This window comes from Bidens hawaiensis, unplaced genomic scaffold, assembly GCF_021521415.1.
Source record: "Bidens hawaiensis isolate Kalapana, Puna unplaced genomic scaffold, B.hawaiensis_p1.1 tig00054127_1, whole genome shotgun sequence".
Lineage (NCBI taxonomy): Eukaryota > Viridiplantae > Streptophyta > Magnoliopsida > Asterales > Asteraceae > Bidens > Bidens hawaiensis.
The window spans coordinates 12229-38823 of record NW_027499760.1 but is presented as its reverse complement, the minus strand read 5'-3'; the positions used below and the strand labels follow the sequence as shown (position 1 = coordinate 38823).

Below are 26595 nucleotides of genomic sequence, written 5' to 3'. Positions count from 1 at the left end.
TAATTTTAAAATATATTTGACCATATTCTTTCTCATCTTCTGACGACATTATAAATCAGTACCTGAATTATAAAAACTACACACGTGTATCATGGTTGATAGGGTGATAATGCACTAACGCGAGCGAAAGAAAATAGAGTGGACTAGAAAAATGCAAGTTTTCTAATTAATTTTTATTTTTACAATTTGTTTATTTTAAGTAAATAATTGTTAATTTAGTGCCGCAACAAAAGGAAGGTTGTGATGTAGATATTATGTAATGAATAACATGAATGGTTTTTTTATTTGCATTGAACATCTACTAAGTATATTATATATATTTAATCTAACTTTTATCTATTTATCTGTTTTAGCCTTTAGGTAAAGAAACAATTTTAGTCCTTTCCTCTACAAAATTGGCGAGTTTTGTATAACAAGGGAGTTTACCCACATCGCCAAAATGAAAATTGGCGAATGAATGAATTAAATTTATAAATATTTGCATGTCATGTACCAGGGTCGCATTTGTTTTCACTTCATGCCATTTACTATGTAGGTCGATGTTTAAGCCTTTATATCCTTTTCTTGATTTGATTTATCTTGCTTGAGAAGTTTGGCTTACCAAGCCTAGAGTTTAGGCCATCTACAAGGTAAGCCGATGTCTAAGTTTTGTTAACTATAATGTTTCATGTTGTCGCAATGTACTATGAAACTATTATTTGGTTCTCATGAGCTAAATGTTGTTGATCTTTAAAGCTTGGTGTTGCAACGTGCATGTTCTAAATTGCTGAAACTATATGCTAATTATCCAATAAAATTTTGAAAAATGTAAATATTTGTAAATATATGCTTATGTGGTGTAAACTTTTGTAAATATATGTTTCTGGGTATATTGGTTTTGAAAAAAATTTGGTGGGTGCTAGCCTGCTATACTGATGTTTTGGCACTGTTAAAAATCAGTATTGAACCCGTTGTAAAAAGGATAAAAAATGTAAATGTCATTCTTGTTTTTTTACAATGTGTGCATTTAAAACTATCCTTTAACATTGTATTCAATGATAATAACCACTTTAACATGGTATTTTTTTATGATTGGAAAATTTTACTTGCAAGTATATATCTAGAACTTAACTTAATAACCATGCCTAGATCTTAAAAGTCGTATATTTTTAACATGTTTTGACAAGTTGTCCATCTCATATGATGTGTTTGATTTTGGCACGTCCACCTCGTATGATGTGTTTATTTTAACACGTCTACCTTAAATGATAACCAATGATAACCAAAGAGCAATCAATTCTATGATATATAACAACCACCTTTCAAAGATATGTCGAATCTTGTATATAAGCATTTTTCTTGGTCAAATGCATGCATCATACTATCAAAGCATTATTAGGTCAAAGACATGTCCAATCTTGTGGTTGTGATTGTGGCATGATTTCTTTTTGTTTTTGTTCAATTTCAAAACTACTTCTGGGCTTCATAATCAACACCATTAAACCAAGCTCAAAGAAATTACACTCTTAAGTTAGACTTGTGGCGTCAAATAGGCAAGCTTTCAACGCCAAATTCGATACGAGTTTTTGGAGATTTTTTAGAAAATAATGGGAATTAGATTAATCTTTATAATAAAGAGTATATGTAAGAAATGTTTGTGCTATAGTTATAAAAAAAATGAGTACGATTTTGAATTCGATAACCAAAAGCTTGTCCTCAAAAGTTAAAGGTATCCCCAATCTTGTGTAAAGAGATCCACCTAAGAATATGTGATTCTATTATTGGACTTCTTTATGTCATTATCATAACTATATGGTACTATGGTAGCTTGTATGCATATTGCAACAATAATTAGCCCAAATCCTTTGTGGGCCTTTTTAAAACCTATAGTGAAGAGGAAAGAAGATGGTGAGCATCCTCCATTCTTCGATGATCATAAACAACCATTCCTCTTGTTCTATTATGTGGATGGCATCATGACAATAGTGAATTTGTAAAACCAATCTTGCAATTACAGCATCTTAAGGTTTTGTGTTGATGTTTAAAATATCAAACTCGTTCTTGAACAGGTGGTTTGTTTAATCTGCAGAAGTTATAATTATTTTTTTAAAGCTTAATAATGCTAAAATTACATACTTTTCGTGTAACGTAAAAGGTTTATAGTGTTGATTTGTGCAACTCATAGGTACATCTCCTTATTCACCAAGATTCGGGTTTAAAACATATAGTGGTTCAGATGTGCATTAACAAACCCATCTTACATCATGAGTTTATATTCATTAAGAAACATCTAACTAATTTAGGGAGTGATGACCTTTACATGCATCTCACTAATAAGTAATAAGGTAGCGCTTACCAATCAAGCATCTCACTAATTCGATAATGGTACCGTCTCTTCTCATCTCATTGATCTAAGATAATGATCACATAGTCTCATCTCATTAATAAAGGTAGTTACCAACTATAAAAGTTTTCTTATTTTTATACGTATCACATCTCTTAAATTAGTGTGAAGTGACAAGGTGTCTTTTGGCTTTCGTTTAAAGTGTGGTTAAATATTAAGCTTTCTATATTCTTGGCTTTCCTATAAGACATGTTTGGAATAAGACATCATGAAGGTTCACAACGTGCCGGTTGATGAAGAAAATAAGTGTTCTCAAACTTATGTGTTGTTTTTTAATGTCAAATAACACCAACGCTTTGTTCCTGAGTCTTATTTAAAGAGGGGAGGGGAGGGGAAGGAAAGGAGAAGAAAAGGTGAATGAATCATGTTTCAGAGATTTTTTAAGGATGGAGGGGAGGGGAAGGGAAGGGAGAGAAAAGACTAGAAAATTTAAGTGTATAATCATCTTTCCAAATTGAAGAGATTAGAAGAGAAAATGTGTTTGTATCATTAATTGTCTATTAACTCCTACTTTTTTCTTTCCCTTTCCTTCTATTTTTATTAAACTCGGGAACATGAAATATAGTGACACATTTTCCCCCTCACTTTCTTTTCTCTTTTAATTCTCCTTATTTTCTTTTCTCTCCTTAAATAAAACTCGAGAATACGGTGCAAAGATTCATATGTTCTTCAACTTATATGTTGTTTTTAATGTCAAATAACATTAAATGTGATCATGCATTCTCCAACTTATATGGTTTTTTTAATGAAACAAAAATTGTGAATCCGTTTACTACTATTTACTATTTCAAAATTATATTTCTCACTAACCATTTTTACATTTAACACCGTATAGGGGTCGCATAGGTCGTTTTGAGGTAGTTTTAGGTTAAATCCATAACCATAACCAATATGTTGATTAATGAATAGCCATAACCATAACCGATTGGTTATGGCAGTTTTCGTTAATTGGTTCTGAAGATTATAGCTTAACTACACCAAAACAATGTAATTGAGTTTAAAAGTTTGGTAGCAATTTTTTTTTTAAAAAAATAACATAACTTAATACAAAAAAATATATAATTTATATAATTATAAAAGTGGGGGAATGGTGCTTGTTCTTAATGCTTTATTTGTTGTACAATATTTACTGATACACGTGTCTTAACCATCAGAATCTAAAAGTTGTACAAGTTCTCCTTTCATTTACTAAATACACGTGGCTGAGTACACGTGCAAGAGGGACATAATGTCCGAGGCTTTTTGTTGACCTGCTGCTTTTCCTCCATCTACCTGCTATGTGTACATCGTTTGTCGTCCCTCTTTGCTCTCCAACGATTATCGTAGTCATTGCCTACTGTTACCGGGTTCGATTTTGGAATCGTATAGCTCTATATCCAATACTTGACTAAACAACATCAGATAAATAAGGTAACTTTATGTTTTTAAGTTGTAATAAACATGCACACAATTGGTTAAAACTCATGATAATTTAGCCTTAATGTTGCAGATCACGAAATGTGTTGCCCTGAGGCTGATGTCAAGCCACATTTAAGTCAAGTTATCCTAATTTGTCCTTTTGTGTCCATGTACACATGTCATGAGGTATTGAATGTTTTTATGATATTCATAACATATATCATAATCAATGTATATAAATAAAGTGGTTTGAGTATTTTGTTATATTTGCGATTTTACCGTTGCTAACGAAGTTGGTTGAATTTTAAGCAATCTTCGAAGTTGGATAAGTTTTAGAACGAAGTTGGATAGTTTTATAACAGTTTCTGATTATAAATCTTTTTAAATCGATTCATTCAGACCCAAGCATGGTATGACCCATTACCCGACCTGACCCAAATGTATTTTAGTCAGGTTACCTTTTACCTGGACAAATTGAACTTTTTTTTAAATCGACCCGTTTTGACCCGAGCACATATGACCCGTTACCCAACCTGAGACAACCTTTAATTCTAAAAAATTGATATTTGTCTTCTATAATTCCAAATCTATTGATGAGACCAGTGCTGCCATTTGTGCAGGGGAATAGAACGATTTGTGCTTTCAGAGTGCTTGGTTTAAGTGGAAATTAGGCAAATTATTATCCATCAATCAATCTATTTAAGATGGCTGAGTCTCCCCTCTGTTCTTCAGGATTTTACCTAAGTGAGTTTGTCTTTTTTTGCTTTCCTTTCGTTTTCCTTTTTGTTAGCGTCTTTTAATCTAGATGCTAAACAAGGTCATGATTTATTCACCATTGAATTAGAAAGTTACGGTTTATATGTGTTTTTCTAATAAACCTGAATTCATACATATGTGTTTATATGCATATTTCTAGTAAACCTGAATTCATACATAGGTGTTTATATTTATTTTTCTAATTAACCTGAATTCATACGTTATATATGTTTGGTTTGACAAGTTTGAAAGCTTCTACTCCAAAGCAATAGTGAGGATGGTGTTGCAATAATAGTTTATCAGTTAGTCATAACCTTTTTATCATATCCCAGCTTAATTTGTTCGGTGCTCCCTACTGTGATTTTTCTTGAAACATCAACTACATTTCAAACCTTCAATCAAACGTTTTTGGATTGTTTGATAAGATTAGGCGCCGACTGATTATTATCACACATTATTGCAGATCCGATACTAATTTTCAAGAGCTTTGCTTACAAATGTCATTTTCAAGAGTTTTGCTTACAGCTGAGCAACGACTGACATATTTGTATATCTCACCGTTAGTAATTTGCAGCTCAGATTGTAGTGCTTCGTATGGATGCTTCACCATATATATTAATATATGTAATAGTAAAGTCTCAAATAGTCATATGCCTGCCCCGACGCGCAGGTACAAAAACAACAAAAGGCCTGCCACCAATGACCCCAGACCCAAAAAAAAGAGGCCAACACAAGATTATCCAGGTACGCCTAACCATTTGATGGAATACCCGACCAAATTCTTACAAAACAATAGATTTGAATATGTTCAGTGACTTGAAAGAGGTTGTAATACTTAAAAGTTATAGGCAAATAAAAAGAATGTACATAAACCTATCAAGAGATATTTAATACACTTCATACTCTTTGATTATGTGCATAGAAACTTAGGTAACCTATTTGTCAAACTTCACTGAAACCAATTTGACTAGCACAACACATTTTTTGTGCATAACATGTGAAAAAGTATAACTAGGCAGATGCGAGGTTCACACTTTCACTTAGAATGCTATTTGACCAGCGCACCACATTTTTGGGGCAAAACATGTGTGAAAAAGCATCATTAGGCTGCAGTTAGAATATCCACTTTAGCCTAAAATTTTGTGCACAACATTTATGACACTTGAAAATTTTGTTTGTAACTTTGTTTTTAGGCACACGCCAAGCAGCAATGAAGCAGGAGATGTAGAACATGATGAACCATCATAGACATTTTGACAACAACGAACATGCAACGAAAACAGATTCAGTCCATTGTGGCAGCAAACAACTTTTGGCAGAACAGACAACTCTTCAGCACATAACTCATTGTAATTAGTCTGTGCACATATTTTGTACATTTACAATGACCCTCTTATATGGTGTAAAGAAAGGCTAGATGGATAAGGTACAAGATGTTAACCGTAAATACTGTAATTGCAAGCCACAATCGTGTAACAGTGTTCCTTAACCGTCACCTGAAGCCAACATCTCTTAATCGTCACCCTAAACTCCAAAACTCCCCCGCAACGCGGGGGGAGAACCCCTAGTTCATAATATTTAATACCAAATTATTAAAAAATAAGGCAGTATACAATCTAACAAGGAAATTTAAGTTAACTCGATAACATTGAACTAAAAACATTTAAATGATTTTATCCGACGAAATGTTTGATGGAAGTTAATTCCAAACATATTATTGGTTAAATAAATAGGTCAGTTCGGTTATAACGATTTTTGAAATTATCTTGAACCAAAACGTACCTGCTTTTGGCGGTTTTTGAAAAATATTTAACCGACTCATTAGTTATGTCAATTATCGGTTAAAATCGGTTCAGTTTTTTCGGTTATGGTTCGATTAACGGCTATGACGGTTAAGTTGCTCACCCCTAACATCATCCCTCTACTACTAGCCAGATATATAACTGAATACTTCAGAAAAAGAAAAATACAAATAAATCTCATAACCACACATGAACGAAAACCATAAGATCAAGTTAAATCACCAAAAAAAGGTTTTAACAAAATAAAAAACAATAGTTTCCCTACAAATGTTTGGATAACAAAATGACTGTTTTAGATTACAACCACTGATTGTAATCAAATTTATAAATTCCTCTTTTACTTCACCTTCTCATTGTTTCTCAAGCCTCATCACCATACTCCTCTTCTTCCTCCTCATACTCTCCCTCTTCATCAGCAGTTGCATCTTGATATTGCTGATATTCAGAAACCAAATCATTCATGTTACTCTCCGCCTCGGTGAACTCCATTTCATCCATACCTTCACCGGTGTACCAATGCAAGAAAGCCTTCCTCCTAAACATGGCCGTAAACTGCTCGCTCACACGCCTGAACATTTCTTGAATAGAAGTCGAGTTCCCGATAAACGTGGACGCCATTTTCAAACCGGTTGGTGGGATATCACACACGGTTGACTTCACGTTGTTTGGGATCCACTCAACGAAGTAGGATGAGTTCTTGTTTTGCACGTTTAGCATTTGCTCGTCGACTTCTTTCGTGCTCATTTTGCCTCGGTAGATGGCGGATGCGGTTAGGTAACGACCGTGACGTGGATCAGCTGCACACATCATGTTCTTGGCGTCCCACATTTGTTGGGTCAGTTCGGGAACGGTTAAGGCTCGGTATTGTTGGGAACCACGAGAGGTGAGAGGAGCGAAACCGACCATGAAGAAGTGGAGCCGCGGGAATGGGATGAGATTCACTGCTAATTTTCTCAAGTCAGAGTTGAGTTGACCGGGGAAACGTAAGCAGCAAGTCACTCCAGACATTGTTGCAGAGATCAAGTGGTTCAGATCACCAACTGTAACAAGAATTAAATCATTAAAACTCGTAACTTAAACACAGATCAATAAGAAATGACAGATGCTATTTAAAGCTTATAATACTTACAACTTGGTGTGGTGAGTTTGAGAGTTCTGAAGCAGATATCATACAATGCTTCGTTATCAAGAACCATACATTCATCAGCATTTTCCACGAGTTGGTGGACAGATAAGGTGGCGTTGTAAGGCTCAACAACAGTGTCAGAAACCTTCGGGGATGGGAAAACAGAGAAAGTCATCATCATTCGGTCAGGATACTCTTCCCTGATCTTTGAAATCAAAAGAGTACCCATGCCAGATCCTGTTCCGCCTCCTAGAGAATGGCATACCTGGAAACCTGTAGGTCAATATTAAACAGAATTAGCGTCTTTATAACTGAATACTTGTTCTACAGGAGACTATTAAAACACAGCAGCAACAAATATTATTCAATCGTATATGCCAAATTTTAAGTGATCGTACTTCTAATCTTACACAAGTTCAACAATTGAAAGACAAATAAAATTCACCATAATTTCAACCACTAGTGCAGAGCATGTAAAAGCACAATTTATAAACAAATCACGAACGAAATTAGTACATGCATAAAACAGAACATAGAAATTGTAACCAAAATCGCAACATAATAATGTTCAACAACAGAGTCTTAACCTACAACAAATTAAGCATTTGTTTATGCCATATTTCAAAGTGTTCCTACTTTTAATCTATACAGTTACCCAATTAAGATACGATAAACAATTCCCAAAATGACAATAACTCTTTGGAAAATAGGCATACAGAACAATTTATAAATAATCAAGTATTTAGCATATGTATAAACAATAAGCACAACATATAGTTTCTAACCAATATCACCAAACAAATCATACACACAACTGGCAAAAAAAACTAAGAATTTCCAACAACTTTTAAACGACAACCACTCGAGATTGGCTAATTTTAAGTGAACCTACTATTAATCAACAATATCACAAATCACTCATGAAGATAATACATAAAACACAATTGGTAATATTCAAGCAATAAACACATGCATAATACACAACAGTATAATCTGTAAACAATATCACAAAATGAATTACAAATCAATAGATCCAGAGCAAATAAGTGATAAATCTATTACATTATTCAAATACTAAACTGAAGCACAACTAATTAACCAAGCAATTAACATACAAAATGAATAGATCTAAAACTAATAACTCAAATTAAAACAATATACCTTGCAAGCAGTCACAATTCTCAGCCTCTTTCCTGACAACATCCAAAACCGAGTCAATCAACTCAGCACCTTCAGTATAATGTCCTTTCGCCCAATTATTACCGGCACCGGACTGTCCAAACACGAAGTTATCCGGTCTGAATATCTGTCCGTACGCTCCAGATCTCAGGCTGTCCATGGTTCCAGGCTCCAGATCCATCAGCACAGCGCGTGGAACATACCTCCCGCCGCTAGCCTCGTTGTAGTACACGTTAATCCTCTCGAGCTGAAGCTCAGAGTCTCCGGTGTACTTTCCGGTGACATCGATACCGTGCTCAGCACACACTACCTCCCAGAACTTGGCTCCGATCTGGTTGCCGCATTGGCCGCCTTGGATGTGGAGGATCTCACGCATGTTTGTTCGCCGGTTACGGTCACTGGTTATGGTTTAGTGATGGAAATGAAATAATAATAATAATAATAATAATAATGAAACAGAGAGACGCTTATGGATATGGATATGGATATATGGTGTTATTTAAAACGGCTCCAAAATGAAAATGGTTTGAAATTTGAATGGACGGATGAGATTAGGGGATCTGACGGTGGAGATTGAGTTTGACAGAGGTGAATGAGATATTTTATTGTTGATTGGACTCCAGCTAATATTATTATTATTATTATTATTATTATTATTATTATTGTTGTTATATTTTTATTTAACCAGGGTTAAAAGGTTTTAACTAGAGGTGCAGGCGTTAATAGAAAATGGAAATTGATGTGTTGTGTTGTTGACGTCCGGACGGCCAACGAAGCAGTCACATGTTCCGTCATGTGAAAATGAGATCTTTGTGTTTTAGTTTAAGGTAAGTATCAAGTGCTTTATCATATACTAGTATGAAACCCGCATAATTCTACGACAACAACAATTTTCAATGGGATATTTGTTTATATTTGTTTATCAATCATCTGGTGATATATTGTACAATGCTTATACGTATGTTAGTTTTCTTAATTGTGTAATACTTTAAGAAAGTTTATTACGTTAATTGTTTAATTGGTTCGGTTGATACATGTATATAGGGTTGTACAAAAATGTTTATTATTGACTTATACATTATAATCTACACATCGGGTTTGAATTTTTTTTGTATCCAAACGTCGACAAAAATAAGCACGTCGTAATTGTAGGTTCGGTTTATTAAAATCATAATGTATTTAAAGATATACAAGAAACAAAAAATAATAAATTTGTCATATTTTTGTAAAGATGAGAGGTTAAATGAGTAACAATTATTTAATATTACAAAAGTTATCTAAAGTTTAAGGGTAATTATTGTAAATATAAAATGAGAATGAAAATGTATTTATATAGTTGCATAAATAAGTTGTACTTGAATGATTTATTGACTTGTACATTATAACCTAAACATTCGTTTCGAAATTTTTTTATATCAAAACATCGACAAAAATAAGCACGTCGTAATGGCAGGTTTGGTTTTTAAAAAGACACATTATCTTTAAAGATATAGACAAAAACAAACAAATAAATCAATTTGTCAATTTTTTGGATAAAAATGAGGGGTTGAATGTGTAGCTATTCTTAAATATTAAAAAATTATCTAAAGTTTAAGGACAATTATTGTAACTATAGAAGGGTAATAATTGTAAGTATAGAATGAAAATGAAACAACGGTTGGTGAATATTGTGTAAATACCAAAATGCCCTCAAAAATTTAAATTTATATGCATTTAAAGTTGTACAAGTTGCATAACAATTTAGACCTTTTAAAATTTAAGAGGTCTTTCACTCCTCCTTTATATATAGTATAGATATAATAAAAATAAAATAATTTTATGAATGTTATTTATTGAGTTTTATATACATGATTTTTATGTTTTAACTATTGATAATTAGAGATGTGTCACCATTACACTCTTCGAGAATCGAGACTACTAATAGCATTTCAAACACAAAGTTGGTGGTCGTTTCACCGATTATGCAACCATTAGTCGATACTAGGAGTGAGCAATTCAAGGTCGTACCCGTGAAAGCACATGCAATAAAACTGTGACATTTTGGTTTGCCATAATATTCTCTCACGGGTCACATTTTGGTTCAGTCCTAACATGACGATTATCATGCATAACCCGTGAAACACTTTTGATTAAAACAAAATAGGATTTTTAAATAGTTAAATCACCGTTCCATATGATTATGATATAACCTTGCCTTCAAAACACATCAATCTTAAACCTGACTTGCTCCTCAATCATCGTCGTTGAGTTTGATTTAAGCAGGAGTGGACAGTTAGCAGAGTCCTAGAAAAATTCTTTATTGCCCACCATTGTTGAGCCATTAATTTGCGAATATTATGGTATATTTTTTTAACTTTTCTATTTTATTTTTTTGAATCATATAATTTAAATCATGGTTGGTGACGAAGATGATCATGTACGTAAGTTAATGAAGCTAGAAAGAACAAACAAGTTGGAGGCGTAGTATTAGTGCATGTAACATGTGTACCATTAAGAAGCCCAATTCACAGCCTTATGAAAAGCCCATTTAAAATCAGCATATAAAAAGTCCAGCTCACAGTTTAGAAAATCAAACAACTCTGGGCCTTTGACCCATATACGTGACCGAGTCGACCCTTCATACTAGGCCCGTAAGGTTGTAAACGAGCCGAACGTTCGGTGAGCTGTTCATAAACCGTTCGCCAGGAAGTTTGTATAATTAAACGAACATGAACACATGTTCCGTTCATTCATGTATTAATAGAAAAATAATTAATTACTACTTGGATCTATTAAAGGTTTTATATTTGTTAATATGTGTTCATTTAAGTGTTTTCATTTATTTTTGTTTGTGTTCATTTACATTTGTTCATATATGCTCGTTTATCTGTTTTCAATAATCTTCATTTAGATTATATAACAAATGAAGATAAACGAACACAAATGCTTATATTTTATATAAACAAACCTCGTGCCTCAACCCGTAACAAAATGGATGAAACTAGATCTGATAACCTCTCATAAGGAAGTTTATGAGACCATCACTTAAGCGATTCGCCTATGACCAATAAATCAATAATAACTAGTCCATTAAACCTAAAGCCATTCAATCTCTTGTACATCTACATTAAACACACACACTCGTCTAGTTCCTATCATGAAACATACCCAACCAAACACCCTTATCCTCCATTACCAATCACACCAAACCTGATAACCTCACATAAATTACAACAAAATATTACACTTACCACCCCTACAATTCACCCCTAGGCACAACATACACCCTCGCCTTAACAACATATCCATCTGAGACCCTAAACCCCGGACTCACCGGAAACCCAACGACATGTCCGGCAGCCACCCTACCGCCAGGAAACCTCACCACACTCTCCATAAAGCGGTGATCAAACTCAGCACCTCTACTTCCTTCAAAATGAACCGGCGGTGGATCCATCGAAAACGCCAGCAAATGCAGCAGCCACACAGCCTTCGCCGCGGTCAAAAACTCGCCGTAGAATCTCGTCCGTGGATGATTTCCCGCCAAAACCTGACGCCATTGTTCTAGATCACCGAATAATGACTCTTCCATCTTCGGATGGACGATGGATAAGTATTTCTTCGAGCAGAAGTTACCGAACTGACACGTTGGCAGGATACCGAGCAGCTCGATCGGGTCCATTGACTTCATGTCGTGGTACTACGTGAAGCATTCGGATCGGAATTGGTTAGGGTTTAGTAAGGACGAGAGGCTGCCGTCCATGTAAAACGTCTCGTGGTCGAATCCTTGGAAGATTTTGCGGTTTATGTATGATTCGAGCGCGTATTTGGCGTGGTTTGGGCCGACGATAGAGTCGGTTGTGGTGTTCAGGGCATTTGTGGTGGTGGTTGTGGAGGCTTCGATTGATCTGACGGTGGCTGCTATGTCCCAGTGTGCTGATTTCATGAGTGAGAGGAGTAGTGATGTGAATGATTTTGATCCTTCTTTGACGTTGTTTACGCAGGATTCGAATAGCTCCGGCGACGGCAATGGCATCGGGGAAACTGCAGATAAAGTACAATCAACAATGCATAAAATTCAGTTTTTAATACTGTATGGGTTGTTATATTCAAACACTACTCCCATGGTGCATTAACAAGTGTATAATGCCCGTATAGGCTGCATAATTGACATCATGCTTATACATTTTCAGTCTATACAAGCTGTATCAGGTCTATACAACCCCGTATAGACTATAGACTGAGACACACTACGACACATTATGACATAATTATGATAATGCACAGAATGAAATTTTCAATATTTTTGTATTCTATTAGTAAAAACTAAAATTAGTGTTTTTATTCTAGTACACAAACAATGGTGCCAATGAAAATACGGGGTGTTCATTAGTTTTGATATCGGTTTATTCATTTGACTTGGTTTTGAATTTTCTTTTGCCCTAACCGAAAACCAAACCAATTCGAATTAGAAATGTGTCTAACCGAACCGAAGTCAATTGATTAAACCGATTTATTCGTTTGATTATCCGATCAAAACAATATTATACATTTTTTCCGAATAAGCATGATTTCGGGAACTAATAATTGTACCAAAAACCGAATTCATGATTTGGATATAGTTCGAAACTGAACTAAAAACTGAATTCACAATTCAGTTCGGTTTATTTTGTTTACTGATATACTTTGGTTTTCGTTTTTTTAAACAAATTAAAATTCCACAGCATAATATTTATTTTTAGAACGACTTTCTTTTGTTTAGGCTAACACACACTTCGCCCAATGCCACAATCTTGTCGGTCTATGTTGTATTAACCGGGCAAACGCTTGCTTCAAAGTTTGCATGGGCGTTCCCGTTTCCCGGAAAACCATATTATTATTCTTTTTTTATGGCTTAATATTTTAGGTATATGTTATCCACACCATATAGGTTATTTGGACACCATATGCGCCTATACGGCTCATATAGGTGTAAAATTTTGTCATTTTGGGTTGAAGAGTGTCGGGTTTTTGAAACCTATACGACTCGTATAGGGGCTATACAACCCGTATAGATTGAAAAAGCTGTTATCCGTAACCGTATAAAATTATTAACACGTCAGTGTTTGAATATAACGACCCATGATATATTCTAGTAGTGATAAAAGTGAACTAAAAGCTGTATGGTACAAGTACCAACATGTACAACTATCACAGCATGGTTGTTAAAAGTTAACTTCACCTTGCATTTGACTAGCATAGTTGACTTTCTTCTTTGACTGATGAGAAGAATGAGACCTACTTTTCCGGCCACCACTACCATTAACCGCACTCAGCTTCTCCTTCAAACTCTCAATCTCCGCCTCTTTCCTCCTCATCTCCACCGTCATCTTCTCCATCGCCGCCTCATACGGCGCCACCACCTCCCTCACCTCAACTCCGGCCACCGTCCTCTTACCCGTCACACCACCACCTCTCAACACACTCCTCCTAAACCTCTCTCTTAATACTCCAAGCTTCTTGAGCTCATTAATAACCGTAACATCGGACGACCTCATCTTATCAGGATCCCAAGGGCAATGCGCCTGTTGTAAGCTGACGTATGCTTTCTTCAAACACGACACCGTTTCGAACACTTCGTTCATTAGCGTTAACGTCACCGTTTCGTTATCTGTTACTGGTTTTACCGGTGCTGGAGGAGTGGGAGTGATGTCATCCTCTGGTTCACCGTTATCGTCGGAGTGTTTCAGGTCTTCGTAGTCGGAATCGGAGTCGTCGGAGTGGATGTTGGTGACGTAGTGACGGCCGGAACCGATTGGGTGGAGTAAGCAGGAGGATGTGACACGGTGGATCAGATCTGAGAAGCTGGAGACCTTGTTATTCATCATATTGAGAAACTGTCGTGTGTTAATAATAATATTATTATTATTATTATTAATTATTTTAGTGTTAGATCTTTGATTTTGGATATTGAAAGTGAGAGATGTGTTGGAGTGGACAATGGGTATTGATTGATGAATGAGGGTTTGGTGTAATTAATTACACACGTGGCCCACTCTTTTTTATTATCGGTGAAGGCTAGAAGAGTAGAAAAAGTGTTGAAGCTTTTACAAAATTATGGCTTCTTGGCTTTTTCTAGTTTCTAATAATGGGCCCAATTACTTTTTTTTTGTTTCAAAAGTAACACACTTGATTAGAGTGTTGGCTCGAGCTCGACCATGCATGATTATATAATTGAAATATAAAAAGTATTCGCTTGAAAAGCAAATTGTTTAGTGTGAAAATCAAAATCCGGAATGGGAAATCGGGTGAATGAATAGTTTGTTAAGTGGTTAAACCGTTAAACACTTTAATTCGATCTATAATTGTTGGAAATCTAAGAAAGTGAACATGATGAGCGAGAAGTCCCTTTGGGGGCATCCGATAAAAGTAGAATGATACAGAGAATGTTAGCATGGCCCTTACGCAGATGATACATCAAATCCACGACTAGTTTAAATTTCAAGATGAGAGAGAGAAAGAGAAAGAGGCTAGAAGATGTTGTCTTGGTATCCGAATGTTAATTGTCGAGCCATCGGTTTTTTCTATGATATATATGTTTTCCTAACAAAACATAATGATGTTTACACCATACTTGGCGCCAGATCTAGCAAGCCTGGGCTGCTGATTGCTAAGTGGGGTGAACCGACTCTATATTCGATTCTAATTTATCACCGTCTTAAGAATTATCCAATCCAAAAAAGGTTTAATTAACTTTTTCGTAAAATTAAGAACATTCATATCATAGTACTTATATCAAACATTTAAACTCATCCCAATAATTTAGAGAAAATTTTAAGTTCTCAGATACATTTGACACTAAATCTTATTCCATAAATTACGGATCAAACTCAGAGACCTACTTCAGATTCTCTACATTTAGTGATCAAACTGGGTATGGTCAACAAAAGTCAAAACTGGGTCCGGGTAGGAACCGGTTCCAGGTATAGTCGAGTATTTGACCAACTAATAACAATTCAAATTAATTTGTAAAAAAGGTGATTCGCGGCAACCCACCTGGCACATTTTAGTCTTAACAAAAAAAGTTATTTTTACCATATAATAAGCAAATTTTTCTGTTTTATTTTTACCTAAAGATTTAACTTGACTCGTGTTGTTTAAAGGTCTATATCAAGCGATGACTCATTTAGACGGTCCCATTTATGGGTTAAATTTGACTCAATTATAAAAAAAGGAAATAAATAATAATAAAAACTTTTTACTCGTTAAGGAAACAAAAATATTGACACGTTAACTGGGCTAAAGTTAATTCGTTATTGAAACTTTAATTGATGTCGCCAAGAGCTATTTTACTTGTGGCACTCATTTGTAGAGGCACATGAATATACTAATAAAGAAAATCATTTTTTTTAAATTATATAGATCGTGTTTGGGTCAACTTGCAATACACGGGGTTGACATGATACACGGGTCTCGTTCATGTCAACCTAACAGGTTCAAGGGTTTACCAAATTAACCCATTTATTTATTTTCTTTTAAAAACATGTGTGTATGTAGTCTTTAACTAAATCTTTAAGAAACTTAGATGCATGAACCTTCTCTGAAACACTTTGAACCCAAAACAATCTTATATAAACCGGAAAAATAGAATGAGCCTTTGACAAAAAATCAGTTTGGATGACCAACTTAAAGTCAAGTTTACACCGAAATAAATCTATGACCCAAATGTCTTTTCACTAAATCTGAAAACCGAGACCAAATCTAAAACAAAATTTGGTTTAACTCGAACCCGAAACTTGAAACTTTTCAAGTTACTTTTGAACCAAAAACTAACATCAACTAAAAATGGCCCACATTCAACCGGTGATCAAACTTTAATTCACAACCAAATTGTACCCAAACTGATCTCGAATACCAAATTGATTCAAACTTGTAACAACTTTTCTTTCAAAATATAACTATGATTGACGAACCTCGTTTACCAAACTTACACCCTTAATACCAACTGAAATGAATCTGCCGAGAACCCAAAATCCAGAGCAAACTTGATCATAAACATTGCAGCGGCTAAAAGCAATATGATTGCAAATCCAATTCATCTGAAACCTGCATAAATAATGACAGAAAATATAGCAGACACCATTTCAAACACTCCAAAGAGCTTAAATTAATGAGCATTGAAACCAAATATAGAAGATTTAATTCTCCAAACACATTATCAAAATCTTTCCCCTCACACATCAAACAAATGATGCAACTGAAACATACAATTTAGAAAAGTACCAAAGCATCTATCGTTGACCAGAAAACTATTCCAAAAAGTATGAGCAGCAAGCACTTCTAACACCTTTTACAGCAGCAAAATTCGTGATGTACAGATACTTGAATCGATCTACAACAGTAAAAACCAAATTATTGAATGTTGTAATTCAATAATATTTCAATTCTTATTGTAATTACAAATGCCACGAAAAATAAATACATACACTAATAATATAAAGAACTTCAAATCATAAATATATAAGCTATCAAATCATAAATATATACACTAATAATATAAAGAACTTCATTTATACACCTGCTTAATCGTTGCATCTTCTTTTTTACTTTCATATAATCCAGGATCAACTGAAAATTTCAAGAACACAACAAATTTGGAATAAATCAAATAAAAAAACCCTTAACATCATCCATAAACACAATTAACACAGAAGTTCATAAAATACATTAAAACAATTAAACTATGTTAAACAATATAAAATGGACAGTAACGAAAAAAAACATTCGTTCTTTTTACCTTGAGGGCGAACATATTCGAGCACTCTTTCTCTATGTGAACTAATAGTAATCACATCTGCGATAGCCACATAATCACAAAGTAGTTTACTAAAACAAACTAATTTAGGGTCTACAATCAAATACAAAACATAGGTAATCCTAAAGTATACAATTCTAGACTAAAATCAACAAAATATAAAAATTAAAACACTAACACCAATAGAGATTGCCCAGATTGGCCGCATTACAGATCCAAAATTTAACTGACCCATTTGATCTATTACAAACAAAACTAACCCACGTTGACCAGTCATTTACTCATACAAACTGACCCATTTAGTTGAGTTATTTGAAAGTATAAAAGTGCATTATATGCCATGATTTAAATGACCCATCTAAGCCATCAAAAACATAAATAACTCACACAACTGTTTACTCATAAAAAGTGACCCACATGAACATGTGAAAATGCATTATAACTCATGATACAGACACATTTGATTCATTAAACAAAAGTAACATACATTGACACCTTGACAGACCCATCTAACTATTGTTTATAAAGCCGCGGTAAAACCCGCAATCTATTTTACCCTTGATAAATATACTTAATATGGCCCGTTTAGGCTTGCAAACCAACTTGAGCTACAAAAGTGAAGCCGAGCTCGGCTCGTTTGTTACGCACTAATTAATTTACATGTTAACTATTATATTATAATAATAGCTTGCTTACTGTGTACGACCCGTTCACCATGAAGAGCATCAACTTTAAACCCTTTTGGAAGCAGTTGACCTTTTCTCTTATCCACCATTGAAGACTTGAAGAGCAACAACTTTGAACCCACCGACACCGGTTTCTCTATGTCCATCTACAATCTGCATAATTGAATAAAACTGTTACGAACAAGAAAATACTATGCAAGTTAGCAACAAAGTAAAACAAACAAACAAGCAAATATTAAAAAAAAAATATACATATAGTGTTCAAGTTTTATGTAATGAATATGTGTAAAGAAAACAAAATTAATCATTTTTAAATAAACAAGTTGGCTTGTGAGTCGGGTCAGGCTCGACACGTTTATAAACGACCTGAACACGAGTCGCCCACATTTTGAGCTTGTTAAAAAAACGAGTGGCTTGGCTCAGTTTGGTTTTTAAACGAGACCCCTTTATGGCCCATGTTGCTCCAGCAATACCTCCCGCTACCTGTTGCTTTCATCGATAGTTATGTTAGTTCAATAAAGTTAAAAATAAGCAAACAAACAAAAATAAACGATTAAAGTTAAACCTTTACAAAAGTACGTGCATGTTCAGAACGAACATGAAAGAAAATCCATTTGTTTAAATTTCGTCTTCGTTCGTTTGTTAGGTTATGTTAAATAAACGAACAAACGTACCTTGAATCAAGGCTTAAATAAACATCAAACAACAGCTTGTAGCCTACTGCAGAAGACAACAAATGCATCCGAGTTAACATCAATTAACAGTTCATAGCCTAATTTCAGTTCATTCTAGTTTTAACTTAACTTCATTGTCATCTATTTAATGTGTTCGACATTTAAAATATCATAAAACTCAAATAAAAGCCTACCAAGAAACTTGAACAAAGTTGTTCTGTTGGTGTATCATATGCTCTATCCATTTTTCACTTGTTTATTTACCTGTTATGTTTAATAAAGGAAATTTATTTTTTGTACTTTTACATTTGACATAGAAGCTACACGAATACTAACAAACCTTGAGATCGCATGAGTGTACACAACCACACGTTTAAACCTGCACACAAATGGCTTTGTTGGCATCAACAACATTAGGGAATTACCTGCAAAACACAATATTAACAAGTCCCAAAAAGCACATTTTGGGTTACCAACAAATTATAAAATATAAAATGAATAACAAATTATCAAAATTTAACAATGATGAGAAAGCGAAACTCACGTCCGAAACGGATTTGTTTTTCAGATGCTTTTCTTTGTATAGTTTCCCGAAATCGTCCCTGCTAAGATCATAATTGTTACCGATTAACTACAGTGATGATGTGATAATCAAATCATCAATAAATCGAAGAGTTACAAACTGACTTAACAATACATGTTCAGTCGCGTTGTGCGATACACCGTGTGACAGTCCCAAACTCAGCCAGGCACTTCTTTTTTCCAGAGACCTATAAGTTACATACGATAAATTATTAGCAAACCACAAATATTAAAAGTTATTACAGTAATAAAAATAATATATTCAAGCGGTTCGTGAACATGAACATTGTATTAAGTAACATAATGCATATTATAACCAATTCATATCCATAAAATTAATAATAATAATAATAATAATATCACCGGAATTTTATCCTCAACATTAACGTAACCAAACGATATCAATAGCTCACATGAGTAATCCAAAATAATAGTTGAATAGTTTTGTGTCCATGGCACCTAAAAAACAGCTTTTTGTTCCTTATTGACCTAAAATCTCACCCAACAATAATGTCAAAGTGTTGGCTCTTTCTAAACTACCTTGTATATACATGCTCTTTAAAAATGATAGGTTAACAACAACGCCAGCAATCCAATAACCTAATCGTAGTGTTTGCAGGTCATGGAGTAAGGCTGAATATGAGGCATTTGAATTTAGGGTTTGCTAATTAGAAGAGAGCAGATATGATGCATTTGAATTCAGATAGCAGATATGAGTCATTTGAATTTAGGATTGGCTAATTAGAACCATATCTGAAGAGTTTCAATTTTAACCAGCTGAAGCTCCCCATTGAAATCCCGCCCCTTGACGCTTTAATGGATTGATTATACATCATGCCTAAACACTTACAAACACATCGGCTGTTACGGTGGCTATTCACCAATTTTGTAAAAGCATTCATTTTCTCTCAAACTATACAACCGTGCTTAAAAACATTCATGAGTTTTCTATCCATCCAGGAGGTATGTGTATGGTAAGGTAGTCTATGTTAATATGGTAAATTATGATGAGTTTTCTACCCATGAGTTAGAAGCATAGTTAGAAACTTAGAATATTATATCCATGAGCCCATTCCAGTTGTCCTCCAAACTATAGAGGTGCTCAACTAATCGAATTTCGAATATTCGAATTGAATTATTCGAATTTAGAAATTTTGAAGCCAGATTCGAATTCGAAATAATTCGAAATAAATTCGACAAATTCGATTCAATTCGAAAATGAAGTTCGAATAGAATTCGAATTCAATCAAAAAAAATATATTTCAATTTCAAAACCACTATAAATTTGAGTTTTTTAACAAAAAAAGTACAAGTCCATAAAATAAATAAATTACTTAAAGTTATCATTGTCCAACTACATTAGTTATTAACCAAAATAATAAACTTTCTATTTTTAATCTCTATAACTCGAAAGATTAATGTAGTTTATCTTTTCATAAGTATGTATATATATAATAAAAATAAAATATATAATTTGAATTCGAATTTCGAATCGAATAGGAATTTACAATCATAAATTCGTATTCGATTCAAAATTCGATTACTAAAATCAAGTTCGAACCGAATCGAATTCGAATAACTGAAAATCGAATTTGAACGGTCAAATTCGATTGCGAATCGAATCGAATTTCGAGTTATTTGAGTCTGATTCGAATACTGAACACCCCTACTCCAAACCCCATTAGTGGCCCATGTTCGGCCCGCCCTCTTTACTCCACTCCCCGAAATTGACCGATAAATCAGAAACCGAAATTATTATATGTTAAATTGTTGTAACTGGGCGTTGACCAAATTATTATTTGTTTAAGTTCTAATGCATAATCCGAAATCGACCGAATATACGTCGACTTCCTTCTACACCTCGCGAGTTTTGTCATTTTTGGATTTGAAGACCTTAACTAAATGGGGACCAAATTATTACTGCCTTTTATCAGATAAAAGGTAAAATAATAGTCTGACTTTTGGGTACATAATGTTATTTGTTATTTTATGTTTGTATTTACTATTTAACGGTTTGTACACAGAAGATACCTTTAGTTGTCAATATGAGCATCCAAAGTTCCCGATAAATGAGGTTACACGAGGCATTGTATTACGGGCAGTATTTACTATTTACGCACAGTATCCTATAGTTGGGCATAGTGCACGTGCATCCTGTCCCCCCTGCCCGCGGTCAGTCGCATCACTCACACAAGCCACAACTAAAGAGTAAAACCAATTTTCACTTTTTCCCACATTACTTTCCCATTTGGAACATTAAGCACTACAACTTTTTACAAAAGGTTAAAACATTACATTTGTTTTTGCTTTTAAGATGCTGAAGAGGTAGGTCCCCGCAAAGCCCAGTTGGACCCGCAAGACACACCTTGAAGAGGTACGTCTGCGCAAGGACCAGCTGGTTCCGCAGGACCCACCATGCTCAGAGAGATGAAGACCTTACACGCAGTAAGCCAGCTGTTCACGCAGGAAAGCCTCCCTTGGTACAGTACCCTACCTGTTCCCGCAGCTGTGGGTACAAGCCAAGAAGGAAGGCTACCCGCACTAACAGTAACGCTACACGCATAAGGCACTAACTCATACTTCAGCAATGTCACCTGAGGAATGAATGAGCAAGGCGGGAATATTCTCGCCCAAAAGAGCCAGTCCGTACGCTTCTGGAAGATCTTTTGTACTATACATGTCAATGTATGGACAAAATAGACAAGATCTGACCAAAGCAGCCCATGAACCAATCACAGGGTGACAGCTCACCGACAATAGTACGAGGAGGAGCACGCTCCAGTACAAAATGTCACTATCAGCCGCTGCCTACCCACCAACTCCCATCGTGGCACGTACGTAGCCCGTAGTTGGTGGAAAAGGAATATTATACAGTTGGCCGTACCTGCTTGGAAACCTACCTTCGGCTATAAATACTCCAACATCTTGGAACGGTATGATCATCTTATCTTCTCTCTAGCTATTTCTCTCAATATACACTTATATTCAGAGCAATCTAGTCTGATTCTCACGCCGGAGGGTGGTCACAAGGAGGAACCCCCCCTTCTCAGTGACGAGCTCACGGTGTCTGTTTTGCAGGTCAAGAAGAATAACCATCTTTGCCGGACCTAACCCTCGTGGGAAACATCTACTTAACCCTAAGATTATCCGTAATCTGCTGGGGTCATTTAGTGTTTCTTCATTGGTGCTATCCGTGCATTAAGCTAGAACTAATTCTTTTCCAGTTTTTTCAAAACTTCTGGAAAGATGGTTAAGGTTACTCCGATGCCAAGGCCACCGAGTGACCAAGAAACCCCGGTAACCACAACCCCAGCTACTGGGGGGGAATACCGGTGAATACACGGTTTTTACGAACACTACCCCAGCTACCCAAGCCGGGGCAAGTGCAGTAAACAATCCTCCCCTGGGATTCATTGATACCCAGGTGAAGCAACAAATGAGGCTCCCCCGCCAAACACTAGATCAAGTTAAAGCTTGGGCGGAAGCACGTCAGAAAGAATTCCAAGCTGAGTTGGATGAACGTTTACGTTCACTCCAACAGGCCAACGACGAATTCGGAAGCACTCAACAACAGCTCAACACGAGCAATGATTGCGAGTATTCGGATGACGATTGGGAAGAATCTGACAGTGACGCAAACCCTCGTCATAAGGCGAAAGAGAAGCGTAAAGAAGTAGACTTCCGCTCGAAAATAAATTTTGGAGAAACCTTCAAGCCAAAGAGTACGGGGGGAAACCCACGTGACTTCTCCAAAACTTTCAGACCGACTGTTGCAAATGCGGGAACATCCAAGTTTGCAAGAGACATTGCGGAAGAAATCGCTCCAAAGAGCGCCAAACAGATGTCCAACATAGGCACTTATGATGGCGTATCCGACCCAGACGATCACTTGAACAGATTCATAGCGGGGGCAACCGTCAGTAATTGGACGGAACCCACGTGGTGTTACATGTTCCAAATGACGCTCGTCGGGGCAGCCAGAGCGTGGTTTGATCGTCTACCGGTCCACCACATCTATGATTGGGCAGACTTCCAGCACAAGTTCAGCCAGCACTTCAGTCAACAAAGAAAATATACTGAAGAGCAGTGGACGATCCTCAACTGCGTCCGAGAGGAAGACGAATCTTTGCTAGACTTCATCACTCGCTTCAACTCAAAGAAGCTAAGTCTAGGCACTATAAGCGAAGATCTTGTTCGCGCCGCTTTCATCCAGGGCGCCGAGTACCCAGAGCTTATCCGCACTTTGACGGGTAAAGATGGCATGCCATCTACGTGGGATGCCATCATGACGGTAGCTAAACGCTTTGCCGAGACGGAGAAGCAACTGGGTAGAAATCTTCCCCAGAGCACAAATCTGTACACGCAGAGGACCAGAGAAAATAATGTTCGTACCGCCCGACATAATAAAAAGAGGAAGCTTGGTATTTGGCAGTCAAGGATAAACTTTGACACCTCATCTAGCTCTCGCCCTCTATTAGGCGGAAGGGACAACACACACTCGTCCCGGAATCCCAGATGGACGCCACTCACAAAAAGCGTCACCGAGATATTCGCCACCGAGAAACTCCCGTGGCCAAAGGCTCCAATAATCCGGCAGCGTCATAACGCTGATCAGAGCAAATCCTGTGACTTCCACGGGACAAAAGGCCACACCACAGAGGAGTGTACGTCTTTGAAGGATATTGTCGAAACATTCGTCAAAGATGGAAAACTTACACACCTCGTGGCGTCAATCAAGAACGGAGGGAGAAATGACAATCGGTACAAGGGCAACGGACGAAAGCCCGTCGACATCAGCATCCACATGGTTCATGGCAACGTCAGAGGAAGAAAACGACGAACGACAGAGCTAAGTGCGTGGAAGGAAGCTGAAGTGCGCTTCCCGCGTGTGCCAGGAGGGCCCAACAAAGAAGGCCCCATAGTGATCAAAAGCCAGCTGGGGCACTACATCACCTCCCGCACTCTTGCTGATAATGGCGCTTCGTCAACCGTCATGTATAGGCAGTTCTTCGACAAACTGGACTACGAAGACAAAGAACGCCTAGAAACGGTCTACGCCTCGATGGAAGGGTTCGATGGCAACACAAACACCCCCTTGGGTATCCTATCTTTCCCCGTCACTCTCACTGACGGGAAATACTCCCGCACAGAAGACGTGGACTTCGTCGTAATGAGGAAGCCACACCACACATACGACATTCTCTTCGGGAGAGATGGGATGGCAAGATTTAATGCAGTGGTGTCTTCGGTCAACGGCATGATGGGGTGGCCAACAGCTAAGGGTGTCGCGATGATCACGGGTATTCCCCAGGTATGCATCGCATCTGTCTCATCTAAACCCAAACCAAATATGGCTAAACCAACCATTAACGAGCCAGAAGAATGGGCCTTCAATGGCAAATACCCTAACCAGGCCGTTACCATTGGCCCAACAATCACTGATCCCACACGCACCTTACTCAAACGATTATTGCAAAAAAACGCTGACATCTTCGCGTGGACACCAGCTGACATGACTGGTGTACCCCGAAGTAAGGCAGAGCATAAGCTCAAATGTGACCCGGCTTTTACGCCGGTCATTCAAAAGCGGCGAAACAGGCTAACGCGTGTAGAACCCAAGTCAAGGAACTCCTTGACGCAGGCATCGTACGCGTTAGTAAATATCAAACGTGGGTTGCAAATCCCGTCATGGTACCGAAATCTAACAAACAATTGCGCATGTGCATAGATTTTAAAGACCTAAACAAAGCCCCAAGGATTGTTACCCGTTACCCGAAATTGACCTTAAGGTAGATTCGTTAGCACCGTTTCGCCTTAAATGCTTCCTTGATACGTATAAGGGATACCATCAGATCCACATGGCCGTTGACGATCAGGACAAAACCGCATTTCGGACGCCCGATGGCACGTTTTGTTATCAAATGATGTCATTCGGACTTAAGAACGCCGGGTCCACATACCAACGCCTGATGGACAAGGAGTTACATACCCAAATCGGGAGGAACTTGGAAGTTTACATGGATGACTTGGTCATCAAAAGCCTTGAGCCAGAAGCGATGTTGAAAGACATCGAAGAAACTTTCAACACGCTCAGACGGATAAACTGAAGCTCAACCCGAGCAAGTGTTCTTTTGGGATGGAAGAAGTGAAGTTCTTAGGAGTCATCGTTACCAAAGATGGCTTCAGAGCGAACCCTGAAAAGGTCGAAGCCATTATCAAAATGGAATCACCTACTACCATCAAACAGGCTCAGACGCTGAATGGACGACTAGTCGCACTTAACCGCTTTTTGGCAAACCATGCGGATAGGTCGTTCCCATTCGTGTCAACATTGAGAAATTGCTTGAAGAAAACTCACTTCCACTGGACACCAGAAGCGGAAGCAGCTTTTCAGGAGATTTGGTCACGCTTGATTGAACTCCCAACGCTCACAGCACCAGAAGCGGGGGAGGAATTAATTCTCTACCTTTCCGCCACAGACAGAGCAACCGGGGCAGTCTTACTAGTAGAACGAAAAGGCATCCAGATGCCCATCTATTATGTAAGCCGCGTCTTAACGGACGTGGAAACCCGGTACTCTACCCTGGAAAAATTAGTCTTAGCGCTTGTACAGGCTTCACGCAGGCTAAGACGATATTTCAAAGGTCACCCAATCACCATTCTCACCAACTTCAAACTTGCAAACGTTCTAGGCAAACCCGAGTTGTCGGGACGCCTAGCCAAATGGGCAATTGAGTTGGGAGAATACGCAATAAAGTACAAGCCAAGACCAGCCATAAAAGGCCAGGTCTTGGCCGACTTTATTGCGGAAGTCCCCGCATCGCGGGAAACAGAGTGCCAGGAAGAGGCTCAACCCTCTCCAGCACAGGACATTGATGATGTCTGGCGACTCTATACCGATGGAGCAACCAACAATGAGGGTTCAGGCGCAGGGTTAAAACTAACTAACTCAACAGGCCAAGAGTACACTTACACTATTCGGCTGGATTTCCCAAGTACGAATAACGAAGCGAAGTACGAAGCATTCTTGGCCGGATTAAGAATTGCGCGTAAAATGGGGGTGAAAAACTTGGAAGCCCACGTGGATTCCATGTTAGTAGCCAACCAGATAAACGGGACGTACACGGCCGTGAAAGACACAATGGCCCTGAACCTCGCACAAGCCAAAACCCTTATGCGCGATTTTAACGATTGCAAAGTTATGCACATCAAGCGAAGCGAAAACAAATCTGCGGA

The 26595-nt window shown here is 37.0% G+C and overlaps 1 protein-coding gene, 1 long non-coding RNA gene, 1 other non-coding gene and 1 pseudogene across 3 annotated transcripts; 1 reads left to right on the top strand and 3 right to left on the bottom strand.

Moving 5' to 3' along the window:
- Nucleotides 1-6658: 6658 nt before the first annotated feature.
- LOC143600455 (tubulin beta-2 chain-like) lies at nt 6659-9096 on the bottom strand. Its single transcript, XM_077078142.1, has 3 exons — nt 8627-9096; nt 7469-7738; nt 6659-7379 (listed from the first exon to the last, which is right to left on the bottom strand). Exons 1-3 carry the CDS (start codon nt 9018-9020, stop codon nt 6700-6702), a joined length of 1344 nt encoding a protein of 447 aa, XP_076934257.1. The 5' UTR covers nt 9021-9096; the 3' UTR covers nt 6659-6699.
- Nucleotides 9097-11840: 2744 nt separating this feature from the next.
- LOC143600451 (protein GRAVITROPIC IN THE LIGHT 1-like) lies at nt 11841-14488 on the bottom strand (annotated as a pseudogene).
- Nucleotides 14489-15006: 518 nt separating this feature from the next.
- Nucleotides 15007-15107, top strand: LOC143600459 (U6 spliceosomal RNA). The gene has a single exon (XR_013147473.1). It is a non-coding gene; the product is annotated as a U6 spliceosomal RNA (small nuclear RNA).
- Nucleotides 15108-17197: 2090 nt separating this feature from the next.
- On the bottom strand, nt 17198-18258 carry LOC143600450 (uncharacterized). The gene is made up of 3 exons (XR_013147472.1): nt 18114-18258; nt 17400-17456; nt 17198-17230 (listed from the first exon to the last, which is right to left on the bottom strand). It is a non-coding gene; the product is annotated as an uncharacterized LOC143600450 (long non-coding RNA).
- Between the last annotated feature and the right edge of the window lie 8337 nt (nt 18259-26595).